General features: G+C 46.5%; 1 protein-coding gene across 2 annotated transcripts in view; it reads right to left on the reverse strand.

Annotated features, from left to right (window-relative positions):
• Nucleotides 1–4,155: 4,155 nt before the first annotated feature.
• Nucleotides 4,156–15,814, reverse strand: part of P2RY2 (purinergic receptor P2Y2) — a 44,369-nt gene continuing 32,710 nt past the window's right edge. For both annotated transcript variants that reach the window (XM_082219492.1, XM_082219493.1), the window contains exon 2: nucleotides 4,156–7,562. In XM_082219492.1, coding sequence (XP_082075618.1) covers nucleotides 6,476–7,558 — 1,083 coding nt within the window. In that variant the 5' untranslated portion in view covers nucleotides 7,559–7,562 and the 3' untranslated portion in view covers nucleotides 4,156–6,475. The remainder of the gene's footprint in view (nucleotides 7,563–15,814) is intronic.

Below are 15,814 nucleotides of genomic sequence, written 5' to 3' on the forward strand. Positions count from 1 at the left end.
CACCCACTATCCCAGCGCATGCATTCTTGTGCACATTCCCTGGCTGCAGGAGCACACTGCAAAATTCAGGAAAGTGTGAATTTCAGCTGTGGTTTGTGTTGCGTATAGTGCATATACTGTACTAGTGAGAATGACCTACAGGAATTCGTTATTAGAAGGGAAACTGCGTAGCAAAATTGTGTATATTAGGCAAACTTGCATTGAAACAAATGCCTGTTTGGAGAAATTTGCATTAAAATGAGGTGTTTTCAGGGGGACTTTAAAAAGAAAAAAGTTGACTGCTGTGGAAATAGGAAGAAATGAACTTAGGGGCTGGGAAGGGGGAGTGAAACTGTGAAAAACCCCCATATTAGGTTAACAATCAACGCCTCTTCTTCACAGGGAATTCTGAAAACTGTAATTCTCTGAGAGGACTAGGGAGGTTTCCTAGACACCTCTCAGCACCCTTAAACGACAGTTACCAGGATTCTATGGGGGAAGCCATGACTGTTTAAAGTGGTATCTAGTGCTTTAAATTCCTGGCATGAATGTGGCCTTGCTTGAATAATAATAATAATTTTATACCCCACATATTTGGCTGGGTTTCCCCAGCCACCCTGGGCGGCTTCCAACAAAACACTAAAATACAATAACCTATTAAACATTAAAAGCTTCCCTAAACATAGCACCCTATATATTGCCTCTGTTAAAACACACTCTCCAAAGACATATAAAATCCTGGACATTGCGGTGCCAGGGAAATGGTTCGTTTCTTCTCCTCCTCTGAACAGCACTGCATCGTTGCTGAGCTGTCGAGACAGAGCAACCCAGGACAGCCGATCCTTTAAAAAGACAGAGGGAGATTAGCGATGAAAATCTGCAAACTCCAGCTCAGCAAGTTGCATCCATCACGCCTGGGGTGACAGTTGCCGTGGAGAGAAACCCGACTGCACAAACAGCAACACAACCTCCGAAATATATCCTGGCATTAACCCAATGAGGAGGGAGCAGGGTCGGGCTAGCCAATCGGCAATGGCGGATGGGAGCAGAGAAAGCTTGATGGGCGCAGGCCAGGGGACTCCGGTTACACTCTGCTGCGGTTGCTATGGAGACGGTTGGCAGGCTCCGGCCTCCTGACCCAACAGGCCAATTTGGGGTTGGGTGGGGGCTGCAAGTTCCCATCTCCTTCCTTGGTTCCTGTGTAAGATACAGCCTCTGTCGTTGCCTTAAAAGCATGACACCTCCCCGGGGTACCTCAATTTGGGCCGTGCAAAAGCGACGGCCAGTTTTAATCCCCGGTGTATTTTCCCACACACACCTCCGCAGCAAATTCCAGCCTGGACAGGATGTGTTGAAACCTCAACTCTCCCCATTGCATTAGGCGGAAGAACTCGGCGTTTGCATCCACGCCAAACCCAGCTAATGGCGTATTTGAGGCCCTGTGCCATCGATCTCACTAACAAAAGTAGCATCTGTTGTTTTCATAGAATCATAGAGTTGGAAGAGACCACAAGGGCCATCGAGTCCAACCCCCTGCCAAGCAGGAAACACCATCAGAGCACTCCTGACATATGGTTGTCAAGCCTCTGCTTAAAGACCTCCAAAGTAGGAGACTCCACCACACTCCTTGGCAGCAAATTCCACTGTCGAACAGCTCTTACTGTCAGGAAGTTCTTCCTCATGTTTAGGTGGAATCTTCTTTCTTGTAGTTTGGATCCATTGCTCCGTGTCCGCTTCTCTGGAGCAGCAGAAAACAACCTTTCTCCCTCCTCTATGTGACATCCTTTTATATCTTTGAACATGGCTATCATATCACCCCTTAACCTCCTCTTCTCCAGGCTAAACATGCCCAGCTCCCTTAGCCGTTCCTCATAAGGCATCGTTTCCAGGCCTTTGACCATTTTGGTTGCCCTCCTCTGGACACGTTCCAGTTTGTCAGTGTCCTTCTTAAGAAGAGGCCAGTGTTCTCCTGCAAGAGAGGTCCTTAAGGTTCAATACATCCTCAGGGGGTCTTTAAGGGACTTAGGTTCCTACGCAAAGATTCGTAGCTCGGTCGAGTTTTCTCCTTGCAATGGATCGGAATAGCCAGCCGTGCGACCGGTTTGAAATGCATGCCCCTGAAATTGATCTGTTAATCGATTGCGCTGGTTTTGTTTCGGTGACATTCTTTAAGCGGCCCCGAAAGATGTCAAAGGCTGCAATGCCCGCTTACCTGGGAATAGAGTTGATGCTCTAGATCATGGGTAGGCAAATTAAGGCCCGGGGGCCAGATCCGGCCCAATCGCCTTCTAAATCCAGCCCGTGGACAGTCCAGGAATCAGCGTGTTTTTACATGAGTAGAATGTACATAATGTACATTTTTACATCCTGTATACCTGAAGAAACGTCTCCACCTCCATCATTCAGCCCGGACACTGAGATCCAATGCCGAGGGCCTTCTGGCGGTTCCCTCCCTGCGAGAAGCAAAGCTACAAGGAACCAGGCAGAGGGCCTTCTCGGTGGTGGTGCCTGCCCTGTGGAACGCCCTCCCTTCAGATGTGAAGGAAATAAACAACTACCTGACATTTAGAGGACATCTGAAGGCAGCCCTGCTCAGGGAAGTTTTTAATACTTGATGCTGTATTGTTTTTAACACTTGATTGGAAGCCGCCCAGAGTGGCTGGGGAAACTCAGCCAGATGGGTGGGGTATAAATAAATTATTATTATTATTATTATTATTGTTGTTGTTGTTGTTGTTGTTGTTATGTAGAATGTGTCCCTTTATTTAAAATGCATCTCTGGGTTATTTGTGGGGCATAGGAATTTGTTCATCCCCCCCCAAAAAAACACAGAATGGATGCCTGATGTTGTCTAGTTTTTGCATTGTGTTTCCTGTGCCATCTTGCCGTGTCTTTTCAGACCTGATCTGTGTGATGGTTTCTCCTCCCCCCCAAACCCCCCCCCCACAACTGCAGCGAAAGCCTGTTGAGTGAGAACAGGCACAGCAGTATTCACTCCCCCCCTTTTTTTCACATACACATTGCAGAGCTTTGGAGCAGTAGAGGGCTACAGGAAGGAATCACAGAACTGGAGAGTCAGAAGGGACACCAAGGGTCATCTAGTCCAACCCCCTGATCCTAATGGCTCCATTTAAAAGGGGGGCTACACACGAGGCTTCCCAAACACTCACTGCAAGGGCTGCCATTTTGTGAGGGCTCCCAGAAGCTTCGGCCTGAATTCGAGGGGTGCTTCAGAGAACTGCAGTCCCGTGGGGTTCTTCGGATGGCAGCCAATACAGGTAAATTGGTTTAAATGTGTAGTGAAGTCCTTCCCCCAAAGACCCAGAGACGGTACTTCTCTAGTTATGTAAAGGTAAAGGACCCCGTAACAGTTAAGTCCAGTCACAGGTGACTATGGCGACTATAGAATATTTGCTAGAGATTGTATGGGGGAAAATACGGAATAACAGATACAATCTTGCTTAAAATGTATGTAGGAAGTGCAGTGTAAGTGATGGAAGTCAATCAACGAAATTTTATTATTGAGATATTTGTAGAATAAATTTGGAATAAATTCTTCCATCGTTTCTTCTTTTTATTTTTTCTTTCTTCTTTTCTTCCTTTCCCCCCTTTTGTTCTTTATATATATATGTGTGTGTGCTTATCTGAAATATATATGTATGTATTTGCAATATTTTGCTTATATTTTGTAATAATTATGTTAAATAAATTAATTTATTAAGAAAATGTCCAGTCAAAGGAGACTGTGGGGTTGCGGTGCTCTTCTCGCTTTCAGGCCGAGGGAGCCGGTGTTTGTCCACAAACAGCTTTCCAGGTCATGTGGCCAGCAGGACTAAACCGCTTCTGGCGCAACGGGACTCTGTGACGGAAACCAGAGTGCACGGAAACACTGTTTACCTTCCCAGTGCAGCGGTACCTATTTATCTACTTGCACTTTGACGTGCTTTCGAACTGCTAGGTTGGCAGGAGCTGGGGCAGAACAACGGGAGCTCACCCCGTCGCGGGGATTCGAACCACTGATTTTCCGATCGGCAAACCCAAGAGGCTCAGTGGTTTAGACCACAGCGCCACCCGCGTCCCTCCTAGTTATAAGGTACCCACTGGGATACCAACTCTTCCCCATGCAGGTGAATGTGTCCTGGATTTCACCATTGGATGCCACCACAACACCTTCGCTTGGGTTTCCCAAAATAGCTGAGATTTTATTCTTTCTTCTTCTTTTTTGCAAAAAAAAAAAAAGCGTCAGTCACATTTTCAGTCAACTGAATTGTCCAGGGCTTTAGGGCACAGTTCCATCCCTCCTGCCACCCTACTGCTCTTGCCAACTTTGTTTATTGCCTATGCCTTTTATGCAGTTGCACAACCCACAGGAATTTAGAAGGCAGCGTTTTTCTCTACCTGCATGCCAGGAGAAGAGTCTTCTCGTGCTAAATCCCTGCCAGTCGTGAAGGTGCGAAGGGCACAGGAGCAGAGCCAGTAGACATAAGATGGCAACCCAGAACCTCCTCCTCCCGGCTTAGTCTAAAACTCAGTTATGCAAAATGGCCAGTTATCCGTCTTACATGGGGGGGGGCTCTCCCTGCCGCGCCTGTAAAACCTTCCCCCACTATATTTGTTAATGCTAATAATAATAAATTTATTTAACCTCGCTATAGGCCACTTTCTAAGCAGCATACAATATTGAAAAAACCAACAAGAACACAGTAGGATCATAAAACCACGAGACGAAAAGACATCGACGACAGCAAAACAGACTGAAACTAATGATTCAATTAAATGCCTGATGAAATGCGTCTTGCTGACTTTGTGGAGTTTTAGGCGGACGCAGAGGGAGTGTGTTATGCAGAAGGCAGCCAGGGCTGGACTCTTTCTCGTGTCAAAGAGTAAGGTCCAATTTCTTGGAGCCACTGCACTATGAAGGCACAGGAACCAGGGCTGCACACTCGCCTGCCGCTGCTTCGGGGAGGGGTGTTCCTTCGGGCCCACAAAGGGCTTTGTAGGTTAAAAACCAGCACCTTCTCTCGGGCCCGGGAGGCGGACCAATCATAGAATCATAGAGCTGCAAAGAGACAGGCAGAAGCATCCTGCGCCAGCGGCGGTTCCCAAATTACCTTCAAGGGCAGCCCCATGTAAAGTGCATCACAGTAGTCAAGCCTGGAGGTTATGGGAGGAAAGCATGGATGAGCATGGGAAGGTTTTGCCCAGAAAGGCAGGCAGCGTCTAGACATTAGGTTTAAATGAGAGAAAACACAAGCAGCCAGGGCGGAAAGCGCGGGGCTCATTTTATCCTCACGACAACCCTGCGAGGTACGTCAGGATGAGAGGCCAAAGCTTGCTCAAGGATACTGAGAGTGGGGTCTAACTAAATGGTTGCCTGTATGAGGGTTGCCGCTGGCTGGGACTGGCCTGGAGTAAGTGGGGCTCACGGGAAGCTGGTCTGAGGTTACTGTTGCATCTATAATATTAATAACAATAATATAGCCATCTGCTGGGAAGTTAGTATAGCAGCTCTGCCTCACCCGGTGAGCCCTTTCTAGGAAACAAGGAAGGGGGCAGCTGTGGTCTGACCGAACGGTAGACGAAATGATGAAACCATTTCTGGACTGTATGGCTTCGAGCGGCAGATGTTCGGGTGGGCGGGTACAATGCTGAATGTTCACCTAAATAAAAGATTTTCCGTGTATTGAAAACTAGATGCCTGAGGTTCATTCTAGGACCATAGAGCCCATGCAAAAGGACCCTTGGCATCTCCAAGTAGGCTTGGGGAAAGGTCTCTACCTGAAATCCCAGGATGGACCTACACACGTCCGTCTATAACGTTAAAATACGTTATTAAAATTTGACCCCCAGAGGGCGCTGCAGAGCAGAGAGCCATCAGCAATGGGGAACTGCTATTCAGCATTATAGAACATTATCTTTTAAAAAAAGGTTTAGCAGATCAATGTAGATCCAGCCCCAGTAAAACTTGTTGATACTGGGTTAGATAGACCACTGGTCTGACTCTGTATACAGCAGCTCTGTAGGCTCCGTTGGTTGTGGAAGAGTAATGTTTTAGCATTCAGACTTGTGACACACACACCCACCCCGCCAATGCAAACTGAAGTGGTGCAGTCTAGAAAGAATTTTTCCATGTGATACACTGCATGTATTCAGTGGGTCTAAACCCAATCCTTCGTCCATTACGCTACATTGCCTCTCACTACACACCTTGTGTAGGATTCCCTATTCACACAACTCAGTGTCTATTGTGCCATTGTCAGATTAGACAACACGCTTAATATAGTACCTAGCTTCCAAAACAACAACAAATGTCGGGGGAAGGAAAAAGTGACGTGTCCATCACTTTTCGAACCATTTCTTGCAGGTTGAAAATACACTTCCGGCGTCTCACAGGTCGAGAACAAAACCCTTCTCCCTGCAACATGGAGCTTTTCCCAACCGACACAGACAGGTAAGTAATACTTTGCAGATGGGCGGAGGCGGAAATGTCCAGCGCCTACGACACGATGCTTTTCGCTTTCATCGCTAACTGGTCTCTGGCCCGCAAGCGGCAATTGACGGTGGTGTTCGAGGTCGTCTGGTTCTCGCCCGGCCCCGGCGTTTTGGGGCAAGCAAATTTCACAAACTTCTGCCCTGCTAAAAAGTACAAGATCGGGTCCAGGCAGCTGTTGGTGCTAGCCAGGGGCCGGGTGAGTTTGTATGCCAAGTTGATGGCGTCGAGAGTGGCGCAGCTGAGGTCCCAGTCGCGGAAGTAATAGTACAAGGTCCGAGTGATGTGGAAGGGCAAGAAGCAGATGATGAAGACCGCCAGGACGACGGCGATCATCTTGACCGACTTCTTCTTGGAGCTGGACATCCGGGTGGTGCCGCGAGTCGGCTGGAGCAACCGGCGAGCCATCAGGGAGTAGCAGACGATGATGACCAGGAACGGGATGCAGAAGAGAAGGACCAGCATCACGGTGCTGTAGATGATGAACTCCCCGAAGAGGTCCTTCGCCGACGTGTCGTGGCAGGTGATCTTGTCGCACCGGGGGCTGGTGGTGACGAAGTAGAGCACGGGCGACTGGCAGGCGATGACGACCGCCCAGACGGTGGCCGAGACCCAGCGGGAGTAGCGGACTTGTCCCCACTCCAGGGACTTCAACGGGAAGCAGATGCCCATGAAACGATGGATGCTGATGCAGAGCAAGAAGAGGATGCTGCAGTAGAGGTTGGTGTAGAAGAGGAAGCGGACGATCTTGCACAAGCCCACGCTGAAGGGCCAGTGGTTTCTCTTGGCGTAGTAGTAGACCAGGAGTGGCAGCGAGATCACGTACAAGGTGTCCGACACAGCCAGGTTGAACATGTAGGTGGTGGAGGCATTCCAGGTCTTGATGCGGAAGAGGAAGATGTAAAGGGCCAGCAAGTTGAGGCACAGGCCCACCACGAAGACCAGGCTGTAGGAGACGGGCAGGAGGATGTACTTGAACTCCTCGTTGAAGGTGCACCTGTAGGGGTCTTCCTCCTCGCAGTCGGCGTCGGAGGCATTGGCGCTCACGTTCAAGGAGCGCAGCAGGAGCAGCAGGGACGCATTCGCCATAGCCCTGGGGGGAACCAAAAGAGGGAAGGTTAGAAAGGAGCAGCATTGGCGGTTGAGGGTGTGCCAGTCATGGATGGACTCCTATTATTATTCCAAACTTAAAAATGGAAAGCGTAATGCTGGTGGTCAACAAAAGAGGTTTAAAGACTCTCTCAAGGCAAATCTTTGAAAATGTAGTATAAGCACCGACAACTGGGAAACACTGGCCTGCGAGCGCTCCAGTTGGAGAACAGCCTTTACTTAAGGTGTTATGGGCTTTGAAGACACTCAAACTCTGGACGCAAGGGAGAAACGTGCTAAGAGGAAGGCACGCTTGGCAAATCCACACCGTGATCAACTCCTGCCCAGAAACCAATGTCCCCACTGTGGAAGGACATGTGGATCCAGAATTGGCCTCCACAGTCACTTACGGACTCACTGTTAAGATTGTGTTCATGAAAGACAATCTTTCTCAGCTACAAGTGATCACCAAGGAAGATGATGATTAAAATAAGGAGCACAGGATGGTTTACAGTGGTACCTCGGGTTACATACGCTTCAGGTTACACATGCTTCAGGTTACGGACTCCGCTAACCTAGAAATAGTACTTCGGGTTAAGAACTTTGCTTCAGGATGAGAACAGAAATTGTGCAGTGGCGGCACGGCAGCAGCGGGAGGCCCCATTAGCTAAAGTGGTGCTTCGGGTTAAGAACAGTTTCAGGTTAAGAACGGACCTCCGGAACAAATTAAGTTCTTAACCCGAGGTACCACTGTACAATATAAAAATGCAAAGATACATAATTGCAAGCCAAACAATGAACACACCCCACAGTTTATTGTTGATTATTTAATCAGCCATATTTCAAAGAAAGTCTATAAGCGCTACACAACATCCTAAAAAATACCACAAATAAAAATCAAATACAAAAAAGCCGTAAAAGAACAGCACGGATGATTGCTTGACAATATTTCTACACCACTTTTCATTCAAATGAATCCTGAAGCGGCTTACAAACAATAAATAACAAGAGCCTGAAAGGGCCTAACAGAACGTCACAAACACGGCATAAATCATATGGAACAATCAACAAACCACCCTTGAAACAATAGCAATCTATAGAACACTGTTCACGAAGCAACTGAGCAAATAAGCTAAACAGCACAATTAAAGGAAATGTCTGAATAGATGATTAACAAACGCAGCGTTTATATCCTGCGAAAAAATATTAGCAACATGAATGAAATAGCTGTTGAAAGATAACCATAGTACTGTTAGGTACATGTACTCACTGTCCATGTCCGCGTGGCAAATAATCTTTCACTCTATTTAGCTCAATAAAATACAGTGGTGCCCTGCAAGACGAATGCCTCGCAAGACGAAAAACTCGCTAGACGAAAGGGTTTTGCGGTTTTTGAGCTGCTTCGCAAGACGAATTTCCCTATGGGCTTGCTTCGCAAGATGAAAACGTCTTGCAAGTTTGCTTCCTTTTTCTTAACACCGTTAATACAGTTGCGACTTGACTTCGAGGAGCAACTCATAGAACGCAGTGTGGTAGCCTTTTTTTAGGTTTTTGGTGATTTTTGAAGCTTTTCCAAAACTTTTCCGACACCGTACTTTGCAAGACGAAAAATTCGCTAGACGAAAAAACTTGCGGAACGAATTAATTTCGTCTTGCGAGGCACCACTGTACACATACTAGGGTTGCCATCAGGGCCGGATATAGGTTTGATGAGGCCCTAAGCTACTGAAGGTAATGGGGCCCTTTATGTGTCCAGCTGTCCTTTGTCAACAACAAATGGTCGCTCTTGTTGTGTTGAATATATGCCATATGGTAATTTATGGACCTAATAGATATCTAAAGCCATTTGCACATAACAAAATATGTATTTTGTTAAGTTGTGGGTGAACATATCAGACGACACAGCGATTCTTCAAACAGCTCTTGTTTATTCACAGGCCAGAACAGAACTGAACTGAAGGGTTCAGCCAGCCTGCTTATACAGAGCTCCAGTACAACGCAACTGTCACAACTTTCTGTAACTATCCAATCACTGAACGTCACTTTCAATCCCTTATTTGCATACGTGGACCTGAGTGAAAACTATCTACAGTATCCCCCTGCTGGCCCAGGGTGAGAACTTTAATACATAACATATTTTATCAAAGTAATTGTTACATGAAATCAGTCAGTAGGCATAAGACTCATACCCTTAGTCTCTGCTGCCTGATCATCAGTCTACAAGCACTCTTTAATATTAGATAACAGGTACAACCAGATCCTGAAGCTGAGGCTCCAAGACTTTGGCCACCTCATGAGACGAGAAGACTCCCTGGAAAAGACCCTGATGTTGGGGAAGATGGAGGGCATAAGGAGAAGGGGACGACAGAGGACGAGATGGTTGGACAGTGTTCTCAAAGCTACCAGCATGAGTGTGACCAAACTACGGGAGGCAGTGGAAGACAGGAGTGCCTGGCGTGCTCTGGTCCAGGGGGTCACGAAGAGTCGGACATAACTAAACGACTAAACAACAACAACAAATCACTGGATATGCTGTTGCTGAAACCTGCCCAGGGAAGATAGCTAAGAAAATGAATGAATGAATGAATGAATTCACATCTGCGTAACTCTACCATTTTCTTTGTGTGGAGCGACAACAGGTTCAACAGCTTGACCTACATTCAACTGTGCTACACTGCAATCTGCAGCTAATTGCTACATATTGCTGTGCAACCAGTCCATGCAGAATGTAGGTACCCTATATATAGAAATGAGCAAACCAGTGATATTTGAGGGAGCAGGCTAGCAGGCGGGGACCATGGCTTACATCCTAGGAGCCTACACAACACAAAACACTGTTGCTGCATGTAGGTTTCATTTCATTTGTTTTTTATCTTATATTTTGGAAATGTACATCCAGTTTTTTCCCCTTTAAATTTTCTGTGGGCCCCCAAGAGAGTGGGCCCCTAAGCTATAGCTTGTTTAGCTTCTACGTAAAGCTGGCACTGGATGCCATAATTCAAACTATGAAAATCCGGACAGAAAGGTTTTGGAGCTTTTTGGGGGAGGCAAATTTGCCAAATGAATGAATGAAGCTGTAGACTCAGCAACATAAAAAGAGGTTTGTGACGATTTAGCATCCAAGAGTGTCAAAGCGAGAGGAATAGGAACCCAGGTCTGGTTGAAGCAAATACAATAGGCAGAAGTCAAAGGCTTTGGGATGGGGAAGAAATTTGATTCTCTTTGCATTCATACTCCTTGAACCAGAACACGAATGGAAGCGCAGCTCTCTTTCAAAACTCTGGGACTTCTGCTGCTGTTCTCCAGCCCTACAATGTGAACAAAAACACATGCGTTGCTGTTGTTTAGTTTTTTAGTCGTGTCCAACTCTTCGTGACCCCCTGGACCAGAGCACGCCAGGCACTCCTGTTTTCCACTGCCTCCCGCAATCTGGTCAGACTCATGTTTGTAGCTTCGAGAGCACTGTCCAACCATCTCGTCCTCTGACGTCCCCTTCTCCTTGTGCCCTCCATCCTTCCCAACATCAGGGTCTTTTCCAGGGAGTCTCCTCTTCTCATGAGGTGGCCAAAGTCTTGGAGCCTCAGCTTCAGGATCTGTCCTTCCAGTGAGCACTCAGGGCTGAATTCCTTCAGAATGGATGCGTTTGATCTTCTTGCAGTCCATGGGACTCTCAAGAGTCTCCTCCAGCACCATAATTCAAAAGCATCAACTGGGAACCGCATCCATCGAAAAGCATAAGTTCGTGAAAACGACATACAAAGATGCATTGCGTTAGGCGAAATGGTTTTGCCAAAATGTGTCTTTGTTAGAAGGAAATTCAAAGTAAAACGCTAACCGGCTTTCACGTGGATTTTTAAAAGCAAATTGCATTGTGAAATGTTGCGGGGATGTGGAGATTCCCAGTGCAATCAGTGTAGCTCTCTTACTGTTTAGGGAAGCTTTTAATGTTTGATGCATTACTGTATTTTAATATTTTGTTCGAAGCCGCCCAGAGTGCCTGGGGAAGCCCAGCCAGATGGGCGGGGTATAAATAATAAATTATTATTATTATTATTATTATTATTATTATTATTATTATTATTATTGGCAAAGCATAAGGAATCTCTGGATTTAGGAGAAATCCAGAGATTTATGGGGAATGGGGAATTAACAGAGTTCACAATCCACATTAAGATGAGGTCCGGATGCGTTCAAGTAACCAAGGCAAAAGCAAGGGGAAATTCCACGGTCATCACCCTTTTAACCCAAATTGCCAGTCCAATAAATGCCCGATGGCAGTTTATTGCCCCAGCAGCACTCATAACACTACAAATAATAATAAAAAAATCTCTTTCTATTCTGGGAGTTGCACAAACAACATTCTTTCATTGTGCAAGGAAAAATTCTTTCATTGCTCCTCATCCTTCCTATTAAATGACTCTTTCCGGGTTCAGGAGGAAAGTTTGCACTTTAATTATTAACTCCCAGAAGGTGCCGGCCAGCTGTCAGGCAGAGGGGGGAGATGAAAAAGCAAACAGGCTGGTTTTGCTGCATAAGCGGAAAGCTTTGCTCTGATTTCAGCAGCCTAACCAGTTAAGTAGCCTCTGACTAGGCCAAAATGGACCACACACCACGTCCCCAAACTGCCCCCCCCCAAAAAAAAGAGAGGTAAAAAAAAGACACAGATTCTTTTTGTGTGTAGATACAAATTTGGAATACAAATTTAGAAATGACTACAATCTAGATAGAAATGTAGTTCATCTCAGAGGCAACAAAGCTGTCAACAGCAGACCCTGCAAGTTTCCCTATTTTCCAGGGACAGTCCTGGATTTACAGAAGACGTCCCGGTTTCTTATTTGACCCGATTTTTCCTTAGGACATCCCTATTTTCATCGGAGAAATGTTGGAGGGTATGGTAGCAGTGGCGTAGCGTGGGGGGTGCAGGGGGGGCCGGCCGCACCGGGCGCAACATCTGGGGGTTAGGGTTAGGGTGCGCAAATCCACGGGTTAGGGGGCGCAAATTACTTGCCTTGCCCCAGGTGCTGACAGCCCACGCTACGCCACTGTATGGTAGGACGCCCCTATTTTCGCCAGCGACCCCTGAGCCAAGGAGATAAGGAACTATACAACCTTTAGAAGACATCTGAAGGTAGCCCTGGATAGGGAAGTTTTTAATGTTTAATTTTTTTTAAATGTGTTTATGTATATTGGAAGCCTCCCACAGTGGCTGGGGCAACCCATTCTGATGGGTAATAATAATAATAATAATAATAATAATAATAATAATAATAATAATAATGGCATCCCTATTTTCATCGCAGAAATATTGGAGGTTATGCAACAGGTGGTCTGTGTGCTTCCTCAGTCTGTTGTTGGGCAGTTTCTAAGCCTTGCTCTCTCCATAAAAGCCAACTCATAGGTCCCTTTGCCGCCCCATAAATATTTGAGGGGGCTGAAACCCCCCCCAAAAGTTGACCACCCTAACAGTAGTCAGTAATATCCAAGGCAACACGATGACCAAATACAATGATACGATATCTGTAATGGGAATTGGGGTTGCTTGTGCGTAAACCGCAAACTGCTCCAAGCTGGTCGTATAGCTAAACCTTTCCCTGGTTTGACAGCCCTTGAAACGCGACTGTCTTAGTCACTGGCAGAATCCGTGAGTGGGCGTCTCCTAAACTTCCTCCAACATAGAAATTCTTTGACTCCAAGTATCCTCCTAGATTCTTTGCGCGGAAGCTTTCTGCGCAGCGTGGGCGTGCCAAGCGGAGGTCCTGTGCTCTCTCCACTGATTTCACTGGAAGAGTCTCGGAGCCTTCCCTCCGCAGTACTCTCAGCCTCCCCTTTCTCCCTGGTGTCCCCTGGATTTCCTTCCCCAGCGGAAGCTCTCTCTCTCTCCTTGCTAGTTCCCTCCCCTGCATCATTGGAGCGTCTTACCTCTCCTCTTGCCTCTGATGGCAGTACCCTGACAATATCAATATACACTCCTTATATAATAGGAAATGTATGAAATCACATAAACAGAAAACTTATGAATCTCTGAAAGTCACAAAATGTGCACTCTTAATGGATTCTCTTGAAAACATAGAACCAAATAAACATAAGTCCCCTGATCTCTGGGTCACGGGTTTGGCCCCACATGGGCAAAAGATTCTTGCATCACAGGGGTGTTGGACTGAATTAGTATTACTATTGTTGTTGTTGTTATTTGCACCCCACCCATCCGACTGGGTTGCCCCAGCCACTCTGTGCAGCATCCCGCACATATAAAAACATAATAAAACATTAAACATTTGTGGACCTTAAGGTCCTCTGTGGGGCATACCAGGAGAGGCGGTCCCGTAGGTACGAGGGTCCTAGGTGCAGAAACAAGCCTGTTGTACAAAGCTGTAATTCACACCCGCTGCTCTGCTCACTTTTGCCTCTGGTCTCCCTGGCATGTGGCCCCCCAAAGGTCGCTGAGAAGGTAATGCGGCCCTTAGAGTGGGGAAAGGGCCTTTGCATTAAGCACTCCCCATCTCCCGACCGCCATGTCTCCCACCATTGCATTAGAGAAGAAGGCTGCCGACAAACATGCATTTAAAGCCCTCACATCCTTGCAAATAATTCTAGGAGCTGTAGTTCGTTAAGGGTGCTGGTTCTGCCCAGTGGCAGCGGAAGGGGGATGGAGGGTGCGGCCTGCCCTGGGTACCATCCTGAAGAGGGTGACATTTGGCCTGCCCTCCCCAGCCCCCCGCAACTCCCAAACCAACAACTGGCGAGCCGAACTGCAAAGCATTGGCAAGCCCTGGCACCCCCGCCGCTCTACATCTTCCGCAGGGGTAAACTACAGTTTCCAGATTTATTTATTTATTATGGTGCTGGAGGAGACTCTTGAGAGTCCCATGGACTGCAAGAAGATCAAACCTATCCATTCTGAAGGAAATCAGCCCTGAGTGCTCACTGGAAGGACAGATCCTGAAGCTGAGGCTCCAATACTTTGGCCACCACATGAGAAGAGAAGACTCCCTGGAAAAGACCCTGATGTTGGGAAAGATGGAGGGCACAAGGAGAAGGATACGACAGAGGACAAGATGGTGGGACAGTGTTCTCGAAGCTACCAGCAGGAGTTTGACCAAACTGCGGGAGGCAGTGGAAGACAGGAGTGCCTGGCGTGCTCTTGTCCATGGGGTCACAAAGAGTTGGACACGACTAAACGACTAAACAACAACAACAAAGTGCTTTAAATGTATGGTGTGCACACACAGCCCAAGTGATGGTTGGACTTTGGACAGGAAAAACACCCAACTTGACCTTGTTGTGTGTATCGCTGGCAGCAGTCGCATTTATCTCCCTCCCTCCCTTCTCCCCACTGCAGATTTTCGCGTCAATCAACCACTTTGACACAGCCCAATTCCTTGTTCTGAGAAAGAGAGTCGCTTTGCCTACTTTGCCTTCTCCCAAGAAAACATTGCTGATTGCAGGTTGATGAGAAGACAGACGGATGTAAATTTCAGTAAAATAAGCAGGTACCTATTGAATTTATTCTTCTGCTTTGCCATAATGGCTGTCGTTCAGAACAGTAGCTGTGAAATATGGATATCTCAGCTTTGCACGCCAAATGTCATGATGCGATATCAATATACACTCTTTATATCAATCAAACAAACTTTATTACGGTCCAGAGACCCAACAAATCATTACAGAGCAATGCACAATTCACACAGCCTACCTCCAGGTTAAACAAGCATTTTGTTTAAATTTTGCCTGGAATTTTGTAGAAATTTTGCCTGAAAGCCATCTAGCTTTGGCAGGTCCCCATTATGCCAGGCATTTGCAGCGTACAGGAGTTGGGAAACGGGTTTTGCATTGAAAACCCTTAATATAATATGAAAGTCAGCAATGACTACATAACTTTATGACCACTGCTCCTTAGAAATTGTTGTTAGACTTTTCCATTCACCATATAGATGGGTTTATGAAGCCTTTCTGTATCCTTCTGCTGTGCTGAAGAAGAATTCCATGAAACAGTGGGTATATCTGGAATCACTGCTCACAATGTTTGTTTGCAAACTACTTCGGACGCCATAAACAAAGCCTTACAGCCTGCTTTCACCAGATAAGAATCCGACCCATTGCTTCTTTCAGAGACTTGCATAGTCTTCAAAGACTTTCAGAGACTTATAAGACTTATGTTTATTTGGTTTTATGTTTTCAAGAGAATCCATCCAGAGTGCATATTTTGTGACTTTCAGAGATTATGTGATTTCATATATTTCCTATTATATAAAGAGT

This window comes from Podarcis vaucheri (assembly GCF_965113315.1).
Source record: "Podarcis vaucheri genome assembly, chromosome: 4".
In the NCBI taxonomy this organism is placed as follows: domain Eukaryota; kingdom Metazoa; phylum Chordata; class Lepidosauria; order Squamata; family Lacertidae; genus Podarcis; species Podarcis vaucheri.